This window comes from Lepidochelys kempii, chromosome 2, assembly GCF_965140285.1.
Source record: "Lepidochelys kempii isolate rLepKem1 chromosome 2, rLepKem1.hap1, whole genome shotgun sequence".
NCBI classification, from domain to species: Eukaryota; Metazoa; Chordata; order Testudines; family Cheloniidae; genus Lepidochelys; species Lepidochelys kempii.
Genome location: NC_136381.1, coordinates 196,147,111 through 196,172,781, shown reverse-complemented (window position 1 = coordinate 196,172,781; position 25,671 = coordinate 196,147,111). Strand labels below are relative to the sequence as shown.

The window sequence follows — 25,671 nt, the reverse complement described above, 5'->3', positions numbered from 1 at the left end:
CATCATATGCCAATAAAAGGTGTTTTAACACCACCTCCTTGAATGGTGTTAGCTACATTGACAGAAACACTCCTGTATAGGTATACCTGCATCTATGTGAGGGTCGGGGGAAGGGGAGAAGGTTTTTGGCACAGTGATGTCTCTAGGAAGTGTGGTTTTTTTCCACGCTCCTGACCGACAATACAAGTTTTAAGTGTAGACCAAGCCATAGATTCTATGGCCACTGTGAACATCTAGTCTGATTTCCTGTGTAACACAGGCCATAGAACCTCTCCAAAATAATTCCTATTTGAATTAGAGAGCATATCGTTTAGAAAAACATCCCATCTTGATTTTTAAATAGCCAATAGTGGAAAATCTGTGGTAAATTGTTTTAATGGTTAATTACCCTCACTGTTAAAAATGTACATCGTATTTCCAGTCTGAATTTGGGTAGGTACATACATAGACCCAGATTTTTAAAGCTATTTAGAAACCTTGAGGCGTTTTCAAAAACAAATAGGCACCTTAAACTCATTGATTTCAATTCGGGTTAGGCAACAGATGCATTTGAAAAGCCCACCAGGCACCTAAATATCTTTAAAAATCTGGCCCTTTATATACTGTGATCAAATCACCCCCTTGAATTGTGGACACCTGAAGTGGACATAGTATTCAAGTAGTGGCTGCACCAGAGCTAAATACAGAGGTAATATAACCTTTCTACTCCTACTCATCGTTCCCTTGTTTATGCATATTTTGGTTTAGCTGAAGTCAAGTAGGAACAGATTTAAACTGAACCAAAAGCAAGCACTCTTAAACCAAAATAAGTGTGTCCACACAGGTTTTGTACCAGTTGAACCAAACCAATTGAACTAAACCAGTTTAATTAAATTGGTGCAAGTTTGTGAGTAGACAAGGCCTCAAACTGCATGGCAACAAAGTTTTCATCATGGATGGCAGCAGTTGATGCTACAGGTACTGTACCAGTTCCTGAAAACATACACACACACACACACCCCTATTTAATTTCTCCCACAGCAAATGATCAGACCCCATGATGATTTCACTTACTGTCAAGCCTCAAACACAATTTGGAGTCTTACAGGTGCACATGAGGCTTGCTTTGTGCATCCATTTTCCATGTGAATACTGCATGCTGTGCACGTACACGTGTTGCTCAAATATATGCATTAAAGAAGGTCCTTGTATTTCTGAAATGTCCTACATGTAGCCAATAAGGATTCACTCCTTCTATGCTTTATTAGGTGAGTAATCCTTACTCTCACAATATAGTAATTGAAGTAAATGATACCACTCGCGTGAACAGAGAATGCAGAATCAGACCCCAATACTAATCAGCGTCTTGATTTTATTTAGATGAGAAGCGAATGTGTTCCTAGTGAAAAGGTAACAACCATCTTACCATCCATCAGTTGTCTAGGATTTCTATACACCCCTATGGCTTTTAGCTAACTTGTTATAAATTAGTCATGTTAGAACGGTTTCTCCTGGGGTTATATAATTAAATGCAATTTGGGTATCAAACATGTATTCTCTGTTAATGGTTATAATGATAACCGTTCCATAAATCCAGCGTTGAATGCCTTATTCTCATTTACACTACAGCCCCTTTACATTGCCAGAGTCGTGTAAAAGGGCCTTAGTGCAAATGAGGATCTGGACTTATTACTCTAATTCCTTTCATTCTTAGAAGTAGATTCAGCACTTTCCCTGTGGGTAGGGTCCCATTGTAAGTACATAACCGGGAAAGCTATATGCTGCAATTGCCTGTCGTCTGAGAGTAGTTCAGATGAAAAATAAAATAATACAAAATTTCAATTTGTAACATTTCCAGTCCTTTCACAAACACAAACAACTCCAAGGGGAAAAAATTGAGGCTTTGTCATTCCTTTTTTATTCTTGTGGGTTAGTGTTTCTTTTAAATGAAAACAGCCCAGCTGGATTGATTGCCTGGTTAGCCATGGAAGGAAGACAAACGATTTTTACAGCATCAGACATGCGGTTTCCTGTCTGTGTTTAACTTTGAGTAGAACATCACAGCCAGCTAGTCCACTGCCCCTCCAGACAACTAGATAATAGCCTATAATAATTTTGCCTTTGGAATGACTGTCATCCAGCTCCATTCTGTACATTGCTCTTGTCTTTTGAATACCACTTTTTCTTGTATAGTAGGCTGTGTATTTTGCTATTCCTTTGCATATTTTTTTCTTTTTTGTGAGAGAATGGGGCAGGGTCTCCTTCTATGGCCTGATCTAAAGGCTGATTGAATTGACTTCAGTGAGCTTTGGCTCAGACCTCCAGAGCACTCTCTTTATGTATTAACAACAATAAAATTTAGATAATAAAAAAAATCATAATCATACAGCTGATAATCAACGTCTGTGCTGTGTACCTACTGCTGTAAGAGATCAGCTCCCAATCTCTTCTTCCTGCTTGGTACACATGCAAGATTGAAAAGGCAAACCAGATTCAGTTCCTTGTCTACTAAAAATATGTGCATGAGGTAGGAGACAGAAAACTGTGGCTGTAGCAGCAGGCTCTAATTTCCATAAAGAGGTTAGTTACTAGGCTCCAACGAATCACAGCTAAGCAGCTCGATCTTGTAGCCAAGTCAGTTTATGGAATTGTTGTCCTTTATCAGTCTCTCGTGGTGAATGGCTAGCCTCCCAGCCCCAACCTCTGAATAATGCATCATATTAAGACACGAAAATCAAAAAAGTGAGGATAGTGGTAGGTATTGTGACTCACTCAGTCATGGCTTTGCAAATATTTGGAATGGGTAAAACCAAATCAAATGCCTGTTTCTTCTGTGGATTTTAATTTTAAATTGCCAAGTTGTAGAATAAACACACACACTGAAACCAGATATGCGTCTAACTACACAGATGTAATTTTACTGCTGTGTGGTGCTTTTTGCTATTACCATTTCAATTAATATTTGAGGAATCAGTCTGAAGAATAACATTTTTATGCACGCGATCATATAAAACAATATCCTATAGCTCGGTGGGGAAAAAAAAGATCAAAGGAACAAGTTAACCACTATGAAACTCTTTGGTTTATTCTGCTTGCATTCTTTTTTGCCAAACAAAATTGTGGCTGACTGGCAAACAATCCACACCAATTAGAATTTTGAACCAGAGGTTTGTGGTGGAAAATTGCTCCTGAAAGCAAAACTCAATGCCAGGCTATTTTAATTATTATTTATTTAAATGTCTAATTTCAATGTTACCAGAAGCAATCCTCAGGAGCAAAAACATTGGGAAAGACTTGCCCCAAAACAGTCGGCTCGGAAAAAGGTTTGCCAGATGTTCAGTGCTGTTGTCATGGAAGAGAATGGGCGTTTTACAGTTGAGTTCAGTGGGAGCAAGATTGGGGTGGTGGGGTTTTGCCCTGGTGAGATCTAGCTACATAGCCCCACACATCACAATAGTTCATTCCAGAATTATTCATGAAAATGTCTGCACTTCCCCTCCCACAACTTAAATCATTCTGAAGAAATGAAACTACCACTAAGAATTTGGACAAATACAGGTTTCTTTCATTATTTTGCCAATTTCTTTTCTACGTTTTCCCTACTCTCCCTTCACTATGCCACTTCCCAGTCTCCATAACCCTGTCAAGTAATTTACGAGTGGGAGCGTTCTACCTCGCTGAAGAAGATGTAATGCCAGAGCCCTAAGCTAGATTGGCTGGCTGAAGTTCAATCTTAAAAGTTCCTTGAACCTTACCTTTTGCACAGATTCCTCATTGGTTGCCCAGTGTGGGAACATAATGTGCATTGTGCACTCCTCCCTCCAGCCTCAGGCCTAACCTGTCCTCCCTGTGCAGGTGATGCAGAGGTGGCTGGTTTCTCTCACTTCTGCAAAGGAAGTGGGAGATCAGCATGCAGTCCACGGGGAGGACAATCTCCCCTTTCCTGACCTGCAGCCTCATTGGCATGGATGCCTGTAATGGTACTCAGAATATTAGAGATTGCATCTGAAAACTTAGAGCCTTTAAGTAGCATCCTGTTGCATGTTACTATCTTAATAAATGCAGGTATAACCATGGGCCTCAAATTTGAACTGGAGTAAAAATGCAGAGGCTTCGTAACAGATCACTAATTTGTACCACATCACTAGCTCAGTTTCTTCTGTGTATTTAGTTTGGTGTGAACATTTCTCTTTCTTCACCATTCTGAAAACATCACCTACCCTATCTGAACATTTGTGAGGTTCACCATCTTACAGCGTTCAGGCTTCAGTAGGAGTATTGGGTATTGTACCTTTACTGTGAACAACTGGAATTTTTTCCCTGGTATGCTGCAAGATTAGATCATTGTTTTGGACATTCCATACATGTGTCTTCATAAGGTGGAAGAAAGCTTTAGTGCCAACCGTAATTATATTTAGCTTTTTTACATTTTAGACTGACTCATCAGAACAGTTACTTTGAAATGGAGTTCAAAACTTCAGTGTCAGAGCTGTGTGAACTATTTGTAAAGAACAATTTTTTAGATTAATGTAGATTAATAAATTAATTAATTCATTTTCTTTTGCCAACTATTACAAATTAATAATTTCCCCATATTTGTTCATTAATCATAGCTCTTTGTATCATTTGAGCAAATTACAACCTATGGATTATCTTGAGTATTAAGTGCTATGATTACTCATTGTTTACAATTGGTCACCTAGGTGACATGGTATTGTTTGTTTCCTGATTGGATGACCTAAACTATATAAACAGAAGGCTGTTCTGTCTTTTGCAGAGAGCACAGGAAAAGACTGAAAATGTTCCAATGTTTTCTAAGCCTGGTATCTCTCTCTGATCTCTAAAGTGCTTCCCTCTTCCCTGCCCAATTCCCCCTCTCCTCTCCTCTCCTCTCTTCAACACCTAAGTGGTTATATCTGGCTTCATAGATGGACCCCAGATTGAGAATTAGTCACAACAACATATTTTTTGTGTACAAAGTGATCATGCAAGTATGCTTATGCAATACATGAAGAACACCTGTGTGCGAACAGATAGCAGGCACTCCACAAACATTTATGTACAAAGAACAAAAAAAAAAAAGACATCATTACAGTTGAATTGCATCCCTCCAGAGGAATTTAGCAAACATGAATCTATTTTCCCATTCAACTAACTCATTCAGAAAGTAATTGTGTTCAAGCTCTGCCATAAAAGAGGTCAATTGCAGTGCATAACATTGCATAGAACCTCTCACCACTCATGTATTGGCATTGTTCTCCATGTTTTCTCTTCAGCATTTGCAGCAACAGTGACCTAAGCAGGGACTGCAGCTGTATGTAATCAAAGAAAAGTGTCTGAATCACTTAGAAGGATAAGAAGGAAACTGGAATGGGAAGAAGAAACAGAAATAAAGAGGAGGTCTGTTTTATTAAAACCATTATCTGCTCATTAGAAAAATAACCTTGCCGAGCTCAGTTATTTATTTTTGTAAAGTCAGAATAGGCAGGTATGATGGTCCTGGTTGGCATATTTGTTACGATTTGTATCACGTAAAAGCTGAATAGTGTAGGAATGTGGCCCACCTTTTATCAGGTTGTCATGGAAGAGATTTTAATAATTACAGACAGAAATACACTGTAACACTGGCAAGACCAATATTTTGATAGTTGGGCAATGTGAAACTAGGGCTTAAAATAAAAAAAGTATTTTATGTGTGGCATCTGCTGGAACATATTGAAGCGACGGAGGTTGATACGTTCAATAAAATCACTAGCAAACAGCAACAGACACTGAGTTGTGTAATTGAAGCATTCATAACATAAATCAGGATAAACCATGTAAGTGGGAGAGTATTATTTTTCATAACAGTGTAAGAAAGCTCTGCTGTGAACATTGATGTCAGAGAGAGATGTGTGCATGCACACATAATGAGAGCAAGAGTTGGAAATGGAGGGGATAAATAGGAAGCAAGATCGGATGTAAGATTTTTCTAAAAGATGGTTTGCTATGTCAGAGTATATAGAAATGACACTTTACTGCCAGGAATAATACTTTTATTAATTATTATTATTATTTTATTAACATGGGAACAATTTGTTCTTTGATGTTGAGTTTTTTAAGCCTCCTGAGCCCTAATAGAATACTTGGCACTCAATTTAAAAGGAGAAATTCTGCTTACAATTGATAATACTTCAATACTCAGAACAAATAATTAAGCAATCAATTTCAGCATGGATTTGTCAAGAACAAATCATGTCAAACCAACCTAGTAACTTTCTTTGACAGGGTAACAGGCCTTGTGGATAGGGAGGAAGCAGTGAGTGTGGTGGTATATGTTGACTTTAGTAAGGCTTTTGATGCTGTCTCTCATGACCTTCTCATAAACAAACTGGGGAAATACAGCCTAGATGGCGCTCCTATAACATGGGTGCATAATTGGCTGGAAAACTGTTTCCAGAGAGTAGTTATCAGTGGTTCACAGTCAAGCTGGAAGGGCCTCTTGAGTTAGATCCTGCAGGGATTAGTTCTGGGTCCGGTTCTGTTCAATATCTTCATCAGTGATTTAGATAATGGCATAGAGAGGACACTCATAAAGTTTATGGATGATACCAACCCGGGATGGGTTGCAAGTGCTTTGGAGGACAGGATTAAAATTCAAAATGATCTGGACAAACTGGAGAAATGGTCTGAAGTAAATAGGATGAAGTTCAATAAGGACAAACATAGGCAACTGGTAACTGCTGATAGTGGGGGGCACAATTTAGAGATTATGGTGGTTTGCAGCAAGGTTCAAGGCAGGTACTCAAGAGACAAAGGAGTTTTGGTTTCCAGTGCTACTTTTGCTGTCATGTTTTATGACATGTAATAGCAGATGGAGCAGTTCTAAAACAGAATTACAGATGAAGAAAACTGTTGTATGATTCATATGTGCATTAAAAATCTTTAAAAAAGTTGTCCTAGTATATGGTTAAGCGTTAAGACCAATTCATACGTGAATCAAGAGTCTTTAAAAAAAAAAAAAAGAGCGCTCACAAAAATTCTTATGCATTCTGTCATTTGCTTCTTTGGTGTGCCCACTCCTAACTTAGAATAAAGTGAAAAATATAATCCCACCACAACTGCATACAGCTTTATTATTACAAGCAAACCAAGGTTTGATTGAAAAATAATCCATATTTATTTTAATAAAAACACTGTTTGGATCGAAGTAACAGTGTTTGCATAATTGCATTTCTTTCCCATACTAAAAAAAATTTTTTTTTAAAATACGTGTTTTGTGTAGAGGTTGGCATAGGTACCCGTTAGGTTTTAAGTACCCAAATCTCTTGGGTATAAATTATTAGATAAATGACTTCAGATAAAATATAAAAATGCAGTTGTTACTGCACATCGCTGGCAAGTGTAATTTAGATGTTGTTGAAACAGGTTTATTAATATTGTAGTTTATTAACATAGCAGGCTTTTGCAAAAAAACACACCACGACGACTGCACCACAGTATTATTGAGACGACTAACTGGTGTTCTTAATCTGAAAGAAAACAGAGTAACTTCCTGTTTCAGGGTTGTCAGGTGCTAACTTTCCATTCATAATAAATATATGCCACCTTACTACTTCCAATACGGAATGCTTTAACAAAAATATGCCCTAATCCTAATATATCTTTATTCTTGTGAGTGGTGTACTCAAAAAAGGACTGAAATGTAAATCATAAACAATGTGCTTTTAAAATTATTACTGTTAGCAAATCCAGCTATTTTTCACAGTGGGTACTGTTCTGATTTTCTCTCCATGCATGATCATACTCTTGTGACAACTAACCATTAAGCAATACCAAATGTAAATACTTTAAAAATAAAGACCGTATCTTGTCAAAAGAATTGTAAGCAAGGGTCCTTTCTGCTTGCGAACCTTGTAATAACGTCCTTTATGTTAACAGCTTGTCCTCTTTGATCTGTAATATTGCCAAGTTAGAAACACAAGCATTGTAGTCCTCAGGTAAGTTTTCAGTTGCTGCAAGGAAGAAAAGCTTCTCTCAGCTGATTCTGTAGTCACTGAGATAGTTAAGTAAAGAATGTAGAGTTTCAGCAGATTTGGGAGGGTGTCTCACAGTGCCATTTCACAAAAGAATTGTCTTTTTTTTGAGCTGAGTAGGCTCCTCTTTCTCATTACTCTTGTCTGTGTTGCCATCTTTGAGCATCCGGGAAAAAAATTTGATTCCAGAGTTCAGATCATTTTGATCAATACTGTAAGTGGTGGAAATAGCACCTACACTTTCATTTGATGGGCTCTCGGAAGAGAGAATGTCTGCAAGGAACTTAAATGAACAGGTCATTCTCAGAAAAGCGGCCTTCTACCTCCTTAATAAGGATATCCAGAGTTCGGTACAATATTTCACTCCTAATAATAGTCCTGGGGTTTCCCAAAAGAGAACTTTTCAGCACCTCCCAGTTTTGTGGGAATAACCCCTTTGTGAGGCACACAAGGGCCAGGGTAACATTTTTTTCTGGCACAGTTCATTAATGTGATTAAAGGTTAGAGATGCAGAATCATTTCTTTAAATCCACAGTGTCTGAATTCAGCCATCACTATAGCTGTGTATGTAAAGTCTTTTGAGTGAGGAAGTTTAGATAGGTGGTTTGTATTAGCAAACTGTCTGCATAAAAAACATGAAGTACAGAAAATTGAAGTATTGCACATTTCTGAGAAATGTAGAAGCTTCAAGTTCAGCTTTCAAACCCCCGTGTGCAATTTCATTCAGAGCTTGAACTATTTCTTCGATATTTTCCAAAACATCTCCGGTAGCCTCAACTCGACAGCTCTAAAGAGTGTCACCAGTGATGAGCTGCCAAAATCTTAACAACGGGTTCCCCCCTCGCCCCACGAGGGGGTCGTTGCCCACCCCCGCCCCCCGGGACTCCTGCCCCATCCACCCCCCTCCCCTGACTGCCCCCAGAACTGGGCAGGAGGGTCTCATGGGCCAGCATAGTGGGTGCCCACCCCACCCTTAAGAGCCAGAGGCACCTGCCGGGGGTTGAGGTGGGGAGTCCCAGCGGTGCTTACCTGGGGCAGCTCCCAGGAAGCATCCGGCAGGTCCCTCTGGCTCCTAGGGTCGGAGTAGCGAAGCTGTGGGGGGAGCAGGGGGAGCGGCCGCTCCCCCACTGATCACATCAAAAGTGGCACCTTAGGCGCCGACTCCCTGGGTTCTCCACGGCTGGAGCACCACAGGGAAAATTGGTGGGTGCTTGGCAGCTCCCCACCCTGCGCCCGGCCCCAGCTCACCACTCCGCTCCGTCTCCTCCCCCGAATGCGCAGCCCCGCTCTGCTTCTCTGCGCCCCGGCTTCCCGTAAATCAGCTGTTCGGTGGGAAGCCAGAGAGGACTGAGAAGTAGGCCGCGGCTTCCCGCTCAGGCCGAGGGTGGCGGAGGTGAGCTGGGGCGGGGAGCGGTTCCCCTGCACGCCTCCCCCCATCCTCCCCCCCACCCCCGGCCGGGTTACCTGCTGCGGCGCAGGCGGCCCTCCTCGCGCCCCGTCCCGCCCTAGCTCACCTCCGCTCTGCTTCCCTGGGCCTGAGCGGGAAGCCGCCTTTGCTTCTCAGCCCACCCCGGCTTCCCGCGCGAACAGTTGATTCGCGGGAAGCCTGGGGGGGGCGGAGAAGCAGAGCAGCGCGGCACGTTCAGGGGAGGAGGTGGAGCAGAGGTGAGGTGAGCTGGGGGTGGGGGTGGGGCGGAGAGCTGCTGGTGGGTGCTCTGCACCCACCAAATTTTCCCCTTGGGTGCTCCAGGAGTGGAGCACCCGTGGAATTGGCGCCACTTTTCGCCGGTTCAATTTAGAAGCCCTTTTAAAACCGGTTCTCCCTTGCGGAACAACTGGTTCTAAAAGGGCTTCTAAATTTAACAACAGGTTCTAGCGAACCGGTGCGAACCAGCTCCAGTTCACCACTGAGTGTCACTGACTGATTTTAAGAGTTGTTGCCCCCCTGCCTGTAAAAAAATATTTTCTGAAATCATTTTTGCAGTTACTTCAATGCAAGTTTGTAGAGCCTGGAGAATTCTGAAAGCATTTCGGACAACTGGAATTCAGGAAACTATGTCCATTACACACAGATTTAATATATGAGCATAGCAGTGAACATAGCGAAAATCCTCTAGCTTACTAAATATCCATGTGGCCACACCTTTATAGGATCCTCTCATCCTGACGGTTCCATCATATCATTGGTCTGTTAGCTACAGGACTTGATATTTCAGCTCTGATAAGGTACTCTTGATCAACGTGGCAAGTGAAGCACCATCCGTCTGCAGGCTTGTAGAAGCCAATCAACTGCTCTTGTATTTCAAATGTCTGGTTGATGTAACATGCTATGAGCACAACTTGTTCATGTTTTGACCGATCCATTGTTCCATCTGCAATGATGGAAAACACTCCAACTTCTTTGACTTCCGTTATGATTATGGCTTCACAAGTGCTAGATTCAATCTCCATTATTTCATTCTGATGCGCGCTCTGTAGATAGAAGTATTTCTGTTGGTTAACCATAAATCGTTGAATCAGTTCATTGTCTGTACTATACGGATACATCAGTTTCCGCAAATTGCCTTGATTTGTGGAATCCATTCCCTCATCCCGTCCCTTCAAAGGTAGATGCTGGTGAGCACAAAATAAAGTACTCTCTATTACAGTTTCTAAATATGTTCGGTTGTCCTCCACTACTTCTGTTTTTTTTGATTGTCAGGCTGGGATGCAACACTCCCTGTTTTGCAGGACTGCAACCTATCCTTTCTTTTAGCAACAGCTTCTAGATGGGATTCATACTTCAAATGTTTGCAAAAATTTTCATTTGTTTTTTTTCCATGTTTTAAAACCAGTAATGCACAAAGCTGGTTCACTATCTGGCCCATTGCCAAATGTTCAACAAGAAAAGCAGAAAGCTTTGTCATCACGGACACTGTATTCATGCCTTTTATAGTCATTGTACCACACTTTTCTGAATTTTCTGGTTTTGTTCCTACAGGCACTGGCTGGAAAATCAATTACAGGCTGATATGGGCCTTCTTCAATATATTCTAAAGCTGCATCTGTTCCAAAGCAAGGGTCTCTTTATGGAAAGCTGCACTAGTCTCTGTATGAATATTTGGTTTGGAATCCAGAGTCTCACTGTAATGCTCGTTGCCGCTGTAAACATAATTCTGAACTCCAGAAGAGTCAGGTTCAGTTCTTGATATACTTGGTGGTGGTGATTTTAGCTTTCTTCATGTAAAAAAATTCCAGACTTAATTGTCTTTTTGCCATTGTGCAAAGCTAATACTGGGAACATTAGTAAATTAAATCAGTTTAAATGTAAATTGTCCTCAAACCACTTTTCAGAAAAACTAGGAAAAAAGCATAAGAAAATTCCCAGGCCTAATGAACACATTTGCAAATGCCACACTGCCTATAAAAGTTAGTCATGTGAGAACAGTTATTAAGGGGAAGGGGTCCCCCTCTATTCCCATCCATTCCCCCGGCCCCCGCTGCCTCCTCCCACTCTCCATGGCTGCCTCCCCAGCATCCCATCCATCCACCCCTTCCCCCTGACACCCACTGCCTCCCAACATATCCCTTCCATCCCCCAGACACCCTCCTCTGGCCACCCACATAATCCTCCCCCCCATCCCCCATTGGTCCTGCTGCTTCCCCCAGATGCCCACATAACCGCCCTGGCCTCCCCACCCATCCCTATGGCTTCTGGCCCCTGCTGCCTCCCCCAGACCCTTGCTGCCTCCCCTAGTCTCTCATCCCATCCCCAGTGCCCTCAGGACCCCCTTCCCATTGCTCCGACTCCCCAAGCTCCCTTTGCTCACCCCAGGCAGTGGCACTCAGGCAGGCTAGCCCAGACATGTACCTGAGCAGGTAATTGTGGCTGCGGGACAGAAGGCACAGAACTGCTTCCCCACATCCCCTCTGGCAGAGAGCTGGGCCGACAGCCTAGTCTCACTTCCCTGCTCTAGGTGCCAGTTAGTAGGGATAAGCGGGATTGCTAGCTGCTGGTGCCTTTCCCAGGCATGTCTCTGCAGCTGCGTTCCTGACTTCCCCCTGGCAGAAATCTGGGGGTCATAGTGGATCATAAACTAAATATGAGTCAGTAGTGTAACACTATTGCAAAAAAAGCAAATATCTTCTAGGATGTATTAGCAGAAGTGTTATAAGCAGGACACGCAGTAATTCTTCTCCTCTAGTCCATGCCGATTAGGCCTCAGCTGGAGTATTGTGTCCAGTTCTGGGTGCTACATTTCAGGAAATATGTGGACAAATTGGAGAAAGTCCTGAAAAGAGCAACAAAAATGATTAAAGGTCTACAAAACATGACCTGTGAGGGAAGATTTAAAAAATTGGGTTTGTTGAGTCTGGAGAAGAGAAGACTGAAAGGGGCATGATAACAAGTTTTCAAGTACATAAAAGGTTGTTACAAGGAGGAGGGAGGAAAAATTGGTCTCCTTAACCTTTGAAGATGGGACAAGAAGCAATGGGCTTAAATTGTAGCAAGCAAGGTTTAGGTTGGACATTAGGAAAAACATCTTAACTGTCAGGGTGGGTAAGCACTGGAGTAAATTGCTTCGGAGGTTGTGGAATCTCCATCAGTGGAGATTTCTAAGAGCAGGTTAGACAAACACCTGTCAGGGATGTTCTAGATAATACTTAGTCCTGTCATGAGCGCAGAGGACTGGACTAAATGACCTCTCCAGGTCCTTGCAAGTCCTCTTGTTCTATTATTCTACAGCTTATCAGTTATATAATGAAATTTTGGACAGACAAGCATGTAGGCTAGCAAATAAACAAAAGGTTGAGAACAAGTTTCCTCACACTTGGACAAGCCTAATAAGGGCCAAGATTCTAAGGTGCAATGCTTGGCAGTTTGAGGTAGGCTGCAAAAGTGGATTTAAGTAATCATTTTGCCCCTCCTTCCAGTCCTGGGGCCATCTGACTACCAGTTAGTCACATTAACTGTAGATTATTGGTCTCAACAGCTTTCACTTAAGTAGTAGGGAAAAATAATTCTCTCAATTGCAGGAATTATTGAGTGAAATCCTATGGACTTCTTCATAGTGGAAGTCAGACTACATGATCATAATAGTCCCTCTGGCCTTAAATATCTCTGAATCTATGCCCCATGCCAATAGATGGCGAGGAGCATCCGAGTGAGGGAATGTTATAGGAGCCACTACAATAGCTCCAGAGCACCTGAGGATTCCCCTGTGCATATGGAATCCTCGAGGGACCAGTTAAAATGGATTAATGCTGCTTTGTGTTGCTGGAGCAGTGCAAGACAGCTAGAGTAGGGCCAAGGACTTGGTGTATATTTTGCAAATAGCCTCTTTTTGGAGGACATGCCTTTGAGAAATGGGCAAGTTCCATTTTCCAGCAATAGTCAGTGGTCTGTAGATTGATTATTCTTGAGGTGTGACAATCCGGAGTATTCCCTTGTCCCATTGCATGGATTGGCATCACCATCAGAAAATAGGTGATCAGCTTCATAAATATCGGGAGCAGCTATCAGCGTTGAGCCAGTGCTGTCCCTACTACTGTGAATCTCTTCTCTTGTGTACATTAAAGCAGAGATCCTAATGTTGTGGTATTACTTTGTCCCTTAGTAGTTAAGTGCTGATGGTGCACTGTAAAAGACACAACATTTGCCCCAATCATTTGCCCCAATCAAAAAAATTAGGGTTTTTGAAGATTCTTGACTATTAACACAGGCTGCTGCAATTTTTCCATTTTCCCTGGCACCACAATGACATTTGCAACAGCCAGTATCAAGAGCTGTGGTGATGCCTGCATATCTATGGCTCCATGGAAATCATAGCATTATTACTTAGATGGCTCATCTCACAGCTCAAATAGCAGAGTCCAAATAGTGAATACTCACTATAAACAGTCGGGGGGAAAAAATGTAAGCCCAAATCTGTTCATCAAAACTATTTGATAATTACAAATAACAAAGTATTTGTAAAATCGTGGTCTGTTTGTGGCCAAATCCAAGGAATAAATCATTCCAATGAATAGTTCAGTTCTCCCTGCTGGGTGATTTCCCTAAATCTTTACATGGTAGGTTTTCTAAGAGCACAGAACACACAAGGGAATGGGCAACATGGAACTTCTGTTTACTGACAGTGGGATGGTATTGTCTAAATGTACTTCTTCAATAAATTCCATAACAAATTCCAGTTTTCTCTGCAGTGTGTTGCGAAGCAGAAGAACGCAATGTGCAATGAACTTCTCAGTATAGACACATACTGATAATATTTTTTGTTGAGGGAATGAATTCCATAGTATTTGGTTCTGTTGTCCCTGTGTTTGTTTTTCTTTATTCTTTCTTGGACCTGCTCATGGGCTAGAAGAACCCATTGCAAATACGAAAGGAGATTCTTGTCTTTTGATAAATGTACATGTTGTAATAATGCATTAATGACTTTTGATGGGTGAGAATGTCAATATTAGACAGAAATAAGCTTCCTCTTACTTGAAACCCTATCAGACAATCCAGGATTGAGTTACTCAGTTTACACATGATTGATAAACTTTTCAAACAGAGCCATGCCTAATATTCAGGTTAAATTCCAATACAGGAGAATTTGCTCTTCTTCTTAAAAGTCTTCTCATATTTCTGTCACTCGCTGCCTTGTGAACAGCTGAGGATTCCTGTCTGCTTTATTACGAAATCTATATCCATGATATAGGATGGAATTTTGGTCAGATTTTGGGGTTGCATGTTCCACTCATTCTAACTGTACACTGCTCCTTTTTTGCACATTGCTGGATGTCATTTTGAGAGGCTTTTCTATCCATCACACAGTATGGAGAAAGTGGAGGAAAAGTAGCTAACTCTTGCATAGTTAGTGGCATCTTTTTCTCAGAGCCTATGTCGGTTTCCTTTGTCATACTGATTTATTTACCGTGGTATACAAAACCTGAGGTAGTTGCACTGCCAATGCAAGCCATTCATGGGTTGTCTTCATCCACTTGTATTGGATTCCCAGGGACTCTTGTAATCAGTGAGTGAGATAACATCGTTCATATGAGCTCTATCAAAGTCAGAAATGAGGTTAGAGAAGACATTTCTATGCACCAAACCAGGCATAGAAATCCAATGGCGTGCAATAAAACGAAGGCTGCCTTCCTTCCCTAAAGTTTTTTCAACAGTGCTTTGCATGCTCGTGAAAGGTGTGAGACTGACATGGTTCTCAGTATATTCATAACAGGCGGTTTGATTGTGCAAGCTTCCCTTCTTACCAGAGTGCTCAGTTCTAGGGGGCAGAGGACAAGGTGGATTGATTAATATCAAGACTATTTAAATCACCAAGTGGAAAGCCCAAGTTTTCCACTTGTACTTAATTTATTTTCTAAAGAAAAACGCAGTCTCACTGGTTGATATAACCATTAAAATATGTTGATTTCAACTAAATGGAGCCTTTATACTAGTTTTGGTATATCTTTTTGCTGCCTAAGAGGGTACACTATAACTATATACATTTGTTTAAACAATTAGATAGCTTAATATTTTGATTCTTATTGTACATTTCAGTATGTTAGAAAATAGCAAATAATATATTGCTTATTTACTAGATAATTAACTTTTTTCCTCTTGATTCGTGTCAAGCTGCATGAGGATGGTAACTGGACTTTAAACACACACACAAAACAATATATAAAATTTATTTTTAATAAACAAAACCTTAAATGTTTTGGAAACATAAACTTCTCTAGTCACAACATGTTTCAGTTTACAAACTAAATGATAAGAAGTTTAGGGTCTTAACGTATTTAGTATTAAATTCAGATTGCATTGTAAACAGGTTTAATTTTAAAAAGAAAAACATTATAATTTAAATAAAATAGAAATCCAATTTAAATAAAAAAAAATCAACTATTTGGGTAGCTCATTCTTGTCACATCTGCTGAGGCTGCTAAAAAGCTAATCACTTAGCACCAGTTGTGTGATGTGATGTGGACTAGGTCAGCTGAGGAATTTGGACTGAGTCCCCCGCCACTCATTCTCATGATAATGACATTTAGAAATACATTTTCAATCCCAACCTCCATATGTGTGCCCAGAAATTCATACACTATTACTACGCAGCAACCAATACCTGAATGTGTATGTAAAAAAAAAAAAAAAAAAATTGAACACCTATGTATGTGCAAGCGTTAGAATTCACTCCTGCAACACAACCTTTGTCCTAACAGGGTTTGTGGGTGCATGCGTGTATGTGTTGGTGTTAGACATTTTCAAGTGTGTGCACTGGTGTTTGCATCTGCAAGTGGGGGGTGTCCATGCATGTGCAATTTTGTGCCTATGCAAGAGGAAGCCTGGCTGAAAAACCTATTCCATGTAGTCACTACCAACAGTTAGGGCCCTACCAAATTTCTGGCCATGAAAAACGCGTCACGGACCATGAAATCTGGTCTCCCCCCATGAAATCTGGTCTCTTGTACGCTTTTATCCTATACTATACAGATTTCACAGGGGAGACCAGTGGTTCTCAAACTGGGAGTCCTGACCCAACAGGGAGTTGCAAGCAGGGGGGCCCCAAGGTTATTTTTAGGGGGGTTGTGGTATTGCCACCTTTACTTCTGTGCTGATTTCAGAGCTGAGCGGTTGGAGAGTGGTGGCTGTTGGCCAGGCGCCCAGCTCTGAAGGCAGCATACGCCAGCAACAGCACAGAAGTAAGGGTGGCAATACCATGCCATCCAGTGTTCCCTCTAATTTTTTACATTCATGTGAGGAATGAATTTTGGTATGTGCACCAATATGGAGGTGATGTGTGATGGGGGTGGGGCCGAGGGGATCGGGGTGCAGGAGGGGGCTCGGGGCTAGGGCAGAGGATTGGGGTGTGGGGGATGAGAGCTCTGGCTGGGGATGCAGGCTCCGGGGTGGGGCTGGGGATGAGTGGTTTTGGGTATGGGAGGGAGCTCAGGGCTAGGGCAGAGGGTTGGGTGCAGCGGGTGAGGGCTCCGGCTAGGGGTGAAGGCTCTGGGGCGGAGCCTGGGATGAGGCGTTAGGGGTGTGGGAGGGGGCTCAGGGCTGGGGCAGAGGGTTGGAGTGTGAGGGGGGGGTACCGGTTCTGGGGTGGGGCCTGGAATGAGGGATCTGGGGTGCAGGCTGCCCCCGGAGCTGCGGCAGGGAGAGAGAGAACTCCCCCCAGCCCTCTCTCGCCTCAGCAGCTCGGGGCTGGGTGAGAGGCATCTCTCCCCAGCCACAGCAACCCTGTGCGGCCCTTGATAGCTTGCGGCGTGGCCACATGGCTGTGCAGCTTGCAGGGAACTTAGCACGCCACCCTTCCGCACTGCTGCCTGCAGAGCTGGGCGGCCGGAGAGTGGCGGCGGCTGCTGATGGAGGGCCCAGCTCTGCAGGCAGCAGTGTGGAAGTAAGAGTGGCGTGGTGTGGTATCACCACCCTTTACTTCTGCGCTGCTGCTGGCGGGACACTGCTTTCAGAGCTGGGCTCTCGGCCAACAGCCACCGCTCTCCAGTAGCCCAGCTCCAAAGGGAGTGCTGCTGCCAGACGTATGGGTAGCAGAACCGCACCCCCCATACAATAACATTGTGACACCCCCCCGCAACTCCTCTTTGGGTCCACTACCATTACAATACCGTTAAATTTCAGATTTCAGTAGTTGAAATCATGACGTTTACAATTTTTTAAATCCCATGACCGTGAAATTGACCAAAATGGACCATGAATTTGGTAGGGCCCTACCAATAGCTATTGGATGTGAACTGGCAACCTTTCGGAGACAGGTGCTGAAATCGGTCATTGATCGAACCTGTCCACTTCTAAATAGAGAAAAGAAATATTTTAAAGTCATTACTTGCTAAATGGATAGATTTATTAAGAATAAGCTTCCAGTGTGCTAGATGGTGCCAAAAGGTAAAGGGTGAGATTCTGCCTCGTCGACCTCAATGTGAGTTTTACCATTTACTTCAACAGGGCCAGGATTCATCCAAAATGCATAAGAAAAATGACCTCTTAAAAAACATGTATGTTAATGACTATATTTTCTTTGTGCCAGTCCAAAACACGGTGGTTCGTAAAACAAATGAGCCCTGTTTACAAATAAATATTGTGGTGTAACAACATAGTAAATTAACGTTATTTGCTATTTATTTACACGGTGCAGGAGGTTATGCATCATACTCTGTAGACAAATAAAATGGTAGGTCCCTCATAAACTTGCCCCAGAAACCATAATGATTGTTTATTTTAACTGGAGCTGGTTGATAGTTCTTGATGTTTGGAATTTCAACTAAACTTTGAATTTGGAAATTTTAAATTTAAAAATGGGGGAAATTGATGGAACTTTGTGAAATTCCTCACACCCTGTCCTCTTTTAAAAACAAAAACAAAAAAACCCACATTTCTAATTTTAGTATGTTTAAACTGCACTTTACCAGGTGCCATACCTATTATCTCCTAGTATGTAAATCTGAACCAGGATTTTCTTTTCCTTCCAGCAGATTCCCCAGACACAGATGACACTGTTACAGTGATGCTTAAAAGTCTCATTCCATTACTCGTGATCACCATTGCTGTGAACATTATCTTTTATGGCTACCGTATTCATAGGAGAAGGAAGCTCAACAAGGCATGGGAGAAGAATGTAAAGCCCAGGAAACATAAGGACTGCAGTGATGCTTGTGCCATTATGATAGATGACGACCGCTCAGACATCAGCTCCACCTGTGCCAACAACATCAACCACAACACTGAACTGCTGCCCATCGAGCTAGACACCCTCGTGGGCAAAGGCAGATTTGCTGAAGTGTACAAGGCCAAGCTGAAGCAAAACACATCTGAGCAATTTGAAACCGTGGCTGTCAAGATCTTCCCCTATGAAGAGTATGCCTCCTGGAAGACGGAGAAAGACATTTTTTCAGATATAAACCTCAAGCACGAGAACATCCTCCAGTTCCTGACAGCAGAAGAGCGTAAGACAGAGCTAGGGAAACAATACTGGTTGATCACCGCCTTCCATGCTAGAGGGAACTTGCAGGAATATCTCACACGACACATCATCAGCTGGGAAGACCTATGGAAGCTAGGTGGGTCTTTGGCCCGAGGGATTGCCCACCTGCATAGTGACCACACGCCTTGTGGTCGACCCAAAACGCCCATTGTGCACAGAGACCTAAAGAGCTCCAATATCCTAGTGAAAAATGATCTAACCTGCTGCCTCTGTGACTTTGGGTTATCTCTGAGGCTTGATCCTACTCTGTCTGTGGACGATCTGGCTAACAGTGGGCAGGTAAGTTAAAATGTTAAAGAGTAGCTTATATTGTGTATGTTGGTGTGTCAGTCTGAGTCACTTCCTGGGACAGGAGGAAAAATGACTGCTATGATAGCTATTAAATAATTATTAGAAATAAATGACAGCACTCATAAATAAAGAGGCTCAAATATGGACATAAAGGAAGTAGTGTGAGTAATGCCATATGGCAGTTTTGTTATGATCAAGTATTCTATGCACATACAGTACAATCATCCTATGTGAACTTACCCTGAAGTGCATATGGGTTACTTGGCTACTGTTTGGGCTGCTGCAAAAAATATTAGGAAGGTGTGTTTTAAATTCTTGAAATCTTGTGCCACAATTCCTGATTCTGATCTTAAAATAGTTTTATGTGATGAAACTCCATAAACTTCAGTGAAGTTACTTATGATTTACACCAGTGTAAATAAGATCAGAACCTGTCCCAGAGATCAATCGATAGCTATAACTTTAAAACACCATTGAGAAACCTTTTTAGGATTATGGTAATTTCTCCAAATGCAGGCAAATCTGAAATTGCCCAAGTGCTATAATTCCACAGTTATTTATGACTGTGTAATATGGATAATACTTATTTACTTCACATGGGTTGGAGGATTACTTAATGGTTTGTAGAGTATTTTGAAGGTGAGGTTATATAAGTGCTTTTGTAAATATCCGTTGTTATTGTGAATTTTCCTTCATTGTAAATGGACTCTGTGTATCAAATAGATTAGGTCCTAATGTAGGTCCTACATATAATTATGTCTTTCAACAGTTTATGCTCCACAGGTTGTATGCTTGGGCAAAGGAAAAGTGTACTCATTCACACTATAATTTTACTTTGTATGGGACCATTTTCTTTCTTGGCTAGAGAGTATTCAGAGTCAATCAGCATAGCTCCATATGAGTTAAGGGAGTTTGGCTGCTTTACACCAGCTGAGGATCTGTCCCTTAAAGTCAATATATAACAGTCCTGATCCTATTTATATCAATGGGCATTTAAGCATTTTCTTCAGTAGGATTGGGGTTATTATTCAAAGCTGGGAGGAGTGATCTCAAAACAAAAAAATCTACACATAGAATCAAATTCCACTCCTTTTTATACTAGAGCAAAACTAGAGTAAGCCTACTGAATTCAGTGGTGTTGTATCATCTTTACACTGGCATAATTGACAGCAGAATTTACCCAATAGGGCCACATTCGGAAGTGATGTGTAATGTGGTGTAACTCAGAGCCCCTTACGCTTTGTGTCCCTTAGACCTACTTAACCTCCACTCTGCTTATGTGTAAAGGACTCTGAGTTGGTGTCATTCACACACTGAGAAGAGATAAGAAGAGAAGGTATAAGATACTATAAAGTAGATCCACCCTACTTCTTCCTGCTTCTTGACATAGACTCCCTTACACTGCAACAAAGTGGATATTAAAGTGGTTTACTGACAACACTTGATTCTGAGCCTTCCTCTGGTGTTAATGTCAGCACCACCTTAGAAGTTCTGCATAGGAAAGAATTGAAAAGCAAACCAGTTTTCACAAAAGGAAGTTGTATTCATTATATGTCAATGTATGGGAAGTGTAAGGGAATCTCAGTGAAAGTAAGATAATGTGTATGTTTGTAAGGACACTACACCACTGGACACATCACCTCTGAATTTCGTCCATAGACTCAGACCTTTCCTACCAGAAAGTCCAATTTTTAAAGGTTTGTGATAGAGTTGGCCAAAATTTTCCATTCAGGAAAAGTTTTTTGTTTCGTTCTAAACTTCTTGTGGAAAATATTTCCCATTTTCTGACCAGCTCTAGGATGTAATGTTTGAGGCGAAGTGTACTTTGCAAAGTCATTGTAAGTGTGGTGAACCTACAGCAGATTTAATTCTCATCTAACCAGCCACCAGCTCTATAGCATGGATTTAACTATTATTGAATATATATAATACCAATGACCTTAGAAACCATCTTTCTCCTCTATAGTCTTTATATTCCATTTTCAGTCCACCTATTACCTGTAGGCAATATTTGGAGACAAAAGAGGTTTACTGACAACACTTGATTCTGAGCCTTCCTCTGGTGTTAATGTCAGCACCATCTTCGAAGTTCTGTATAGGAAAGAATTGAAAAGAAAAGCAGTTTTCACAAAATAAAGGTATATTCATTATATGTAAGGCTAAGATTTTGTCATGGATATTTTTAGTAAAAGTCACGGACAGGTCACGGGCAGTAAACAAAAATTCACAGAAGCCGTGACCTGTCTGTGACTTTTGCCGCTGCAGCTCCATGGTTTCCCTTGCCACCGCAGTGGCTTGGAGCTGTGGGGTTCCCCCTCTGCCCAGGGCAGCTGGAAGCTACAGAGTGACCATATTTCCCAAAGACAAAATGGGATACCCCCGGCTGCTCACCCGAGGTGTCCCCCTGCCATGCATCGCTGGAACCCCGAGGAGGGTCCCCTCAGAAGTCTGTCACTTGTCGCTGGAACCTTGCAAGGGCCCCTGTCACTGCTGTCACCTGTCGCTGGAACCCTGCCAGGGCCCCGGTAGCTGCCAGCTCCAGAGTCCCACAGCCCCTGGGGCTGAGGCAGAGAATGTCGTGGAGATCTCTTTAAGTCAGGGATTCCGTAATTTCCATGACCTCCATGACATAAACTAGCCTTAATTATATGTCAGCGTGTGGGCAGGCATACTCCCGCTCAAAGGAGGGAGAGTTTTAGTGAGCAGATTGGTTAACAACCATTGCCTTCACTTCTGCTTTCTCTGCCAACATGCCTTCCTTGTGTTCTTTAACAAACATTACTGACATATAGGATTTTTGAAATAATTAGATTGAGTTTATTATTTGTATTCCAGTAGCTCTCACGGTGCACTAGGTGCTGCACAGACATAGAAAGACAGTCCCTGACTCAGATTGTTTAGAACTGAAATTTAGACAAAGGACAGTAAACAGTGGGGTTGGGGAGTGGGGGATAAATGTTAAACAGTAAGGAAATGTGGTTGGTTTTATGTGAATTGAAGTTTTTTATTTCATCTACATGTTAGGTGGTACAGTTAAGTTATAGGGCCTGATTCTCCACTGCCATGCACCCTTGTGTAATCATCTGCACTGGTGACAAGTGGGTCTGAAGTGCTGCCAGATCAGAATGGCACAGAGCAGTGGTATAAATGGCTACATACATTGAAGGGCAACAGAGAATTAAGTCTGCAGTGTGCAGGGTAATGCCCTCCAATATTACAGTCTAATTTTATATTAAATCACTGTTTGAAATAACGTTGAGCAGCCCCACTGCACAGGTTTCAAGATTGGTTGTGTCATGTAAAACTGTCACCACCTCTGAACAGTACAGCTGTATGTCAGTCTTCAAATAGCTAATTTAGGTCCCAATCCTGCATACTTACCCACATGCTTAAGCATGTGAGTAGTCCCACTGGAGATTGTCTTTACAAGATCAGGCCCTTAATATGTTTAGGGCTTTTCAGGGTAGATTTTAGATATCTAATCAATGGAGAATTTGTAATTTGCAAGTAACTCTTGAGATATCTAAGAATTACCTCCAAAGTCCTCCCCTCTGATAAAAGCTATAATCAATATTTTGCCATCTGCATACCATGGTCACAATCCAAGCAATGCCAAAGCTGAAGAAAGCTGAAAATTGTTAGACACGTATAAAATTTATGATATGGGGTTTTCAAACAAAGCCTCAGGTTCTGTTTTTGATTCAGATACCTGATTCTACATTAAATATTTGCATATCTTTTATACTTTGCTTTTTAAACCGTGCCATCATCAGCAAAGGGAACAGCTAGCGTCATAACATCCAGTGAGAATGAACGTAATATATTTCATATTCATTTGAAACCCACAGAAAGGCACTGGATGTATGGAAAAAATTTTAACTCTTGAGTAATCGGGCTTACCTCTTTAAACATTCAAAGAACAAAAAGGAAAAGTCATTGGTGAAATCCCACAATGAAAAGCCACTATTGGATTTTTTTAGAACCTTAGATTACTCCTTCACAGGGATGCAAGAAGATTGGTGGTCTGTATAATGCCAAATTCTCTGAGCAACAAAGAACTTGGTCCGTATTCCTTATTAAAAATCAAATAATGTAGCTGTGGTTGAAATGGAAACAAAACTACAATAGAATGGAAAATGTGAACTACAGTTTCCATGCTTGAGCTGTTCCTTTTATACATGGCTACAGGTTGGCACAGCGAGATACATGGCCCCTGAAGTTCTGGAATCCAGGATGAATTTGGACAACATCGAATCCTTCAAGCAAACGGATGTGTATTCTATGGCTTTGGTCCTGTGGGAAATGACTTCTCGTTGTAATGGTGTTGGAGGTACGTGCGATGGGGTTTTATTATTAAAGGAATGTTTTGGCTCGATATGCTTGAATGACCGTGACCATTTTTATCTCTTTAATTGTTGTAGGAATTATCCTGCAGCCCCTGGGCATTGTATGCCTCTTTAATAGTTTTTCTTCTGAGCTTATTCTATATACAATACAGTCTGAAGCAATAGGTCTGTAAACTGCCCCCCCACCTCCCTGGAGTGTTAACTCTGAAACCTATTTATGACTGATCATTTTAGCAGAAACTTCCCTGGGTAAATCCCTAAGTCCTAATCTTTCTCCCGTACCTTAGATGGGTGCCAAAAGCTCAACTGCACTCCTGACAACTTCTATAATACAGTAACACATTGTAAGTATAAAAAACAAAGGGATATTGAAGATGTAGGGACAGAGTAAAATAAACTGAATGTAACATCAAAATAAATATCACAAAGAATGTCTACTGTGTTATTCATTTTCAGATGTAGTTCATTAAAACTAAATCTCCATTTCTGATATACCTAAAGCTGCCCCCAAATTTTCAGTATGAAGCTATGTATGGCATAGAAACCAGGAGCCTGGCCACAGAATTTATATGCAATGTGCTATGACGTACACAGGGCCTTGGCTTTGTCTCCCCTCTGGTCTAAGTTACAAGTAAAATGTGCTGGTGTCATCATCATACATAGCATTATGGAACATTTGTGTCCATCCTAAAGCTTCTGCCCAGTTTGGTACATTGACACTTGCACAGAAGGACTGAGTAACAGAGGTGTTGCAGATAACTTTGACAGATATCATGGCAAATATGCATTAGGAAGCAAATTTTGTCACTTCTTCCAAAACTATGGGGTCTCCTTGTCCAGCAGAACCAGAGCAGTAGTATTTCAAGGGACTGCACAGAGAGGGGACAACCTAGCAAGGTGCAGAGTTTCACAATGTGGGGATTCCTGCTCGGCAATGTGCAGATGAATGAATGGGAGGGAGACACGATCAGGCTGCAGATCTGCTGCTTCATGGGTCCTCTTGTCCGTGAAGACTTCTCTACTATTGAGCTGGAACGGTCTCTTCACAGCTGCATCATGGTTGGAGGCAGGGGTGAAAGTAAGTCGAGTGACTTACCGGTACTCTGGGGCCAGCTCTGGCCCCTGGAAGAGGCGGGGCCTAGGGCAGAAGGGGCAGGGTTGCAGGGGTCAGAGGGAGCCACAGACCACCCTGTAAGGTTGCCCCCCCACGGGGGTAGCAGCAGTAGCCCGAGGCTCCCCTCTTCTACCGCCCTGGCCCTTTAAATAGCCGCCGGAGCCCTGGGGAAGCGGTGGGGCTCCAGTGGCTATTTAAAGGACCGGGGCAGCAGAGGCAGCTGGAGCCCTGGCCCTTTAAATAGCCCCTGGAGCCCACGCTACCCCCACCACCGCTACTCCAGGGCTCCGGGGGCTATTTAAAGGGCCCGCAGCTCCCCTGCTTCTACCGCCCAGGTCCTTTAAATAGCCGCCGGAGCCCTGGAGTAGCGGCGGTGGGGCTCCAGTGGCTATTTAAAGGGCCCGGGTGGTAGAAGCAGGGGAGCCCCAGGCCCTTTAAATAGCTGCTGGAGCCGTGCAGCCGCTACCCCAGGGCTCCAGCAGTGGGGCTCTGGAGGCAATTTAAAGGGCCTGGGGCTCCAGCAGCTGGGAGCCCCAGGCCCTTTAAATTGCCCCCTGGGGAAGCTGGGCTGCCCCCTGAGGAAGCTGGACTGCCCCAGTACAGTGCACCGGCTCTTGCCGGTACGCCGTACTGGGACGTACTGGCTTACTTTCACCTCTGGTTGGAGGTCGGAGGAGCATTCCTCCACTCTAGCCTCTCTATGTATCTGCTGAGCAGGCAGTTCTGCAATGTGGCCTGGGCTCTGGGTAATGGATTCGCCCCTGGAACAACTATGTGAGGAAACCTGCAAAGCAAATATGCAATGGCTCAAAGCATTAAAAAAAAAAAAATCCAAAAACTATTCCAATACTTCAAGGAAGTATCGCTTGACAAACATTTTGTGGTTCCATAATTTAACCTCAAGCTTGCATCTTTAAAGACAAGCCCATCCTAATTTAACTCTTATGGTGCTGTGC

The 25,671-nt window shown here is 42.4% G+C and overlaps 1 protein-coding gene across 3 annotated transcripts in view; it reads left to right on the top strand.

Moving 5' to 3' along the window:
* Positions 1-25,671, top strand: part of TGFBR2 (transforming growth factor beta receptor 2) — an 80,951-nt gene that overhangs the window by 41,223 nt on the left and 14,057 nt on the right. For 2 of the 3 annotated variants that reach the window (XM_073333373.2, XM_073333375.2), the window contains 2 exons: positions 18,453-19,243; positions 23,444-23,585. In XM_073333373.2, the coding sequence (XP_073189474.1) occupies positions 18,453-19,243; positions 23,444-23,585 (933 nt within the window). The remainder of the gene's footprint in view (positions 1-18,452; positions 19,244-23,443; positions 23,586-25,671) is intronic. The other variant, XM_073333374.2, reaches the window with a different exon arrangement.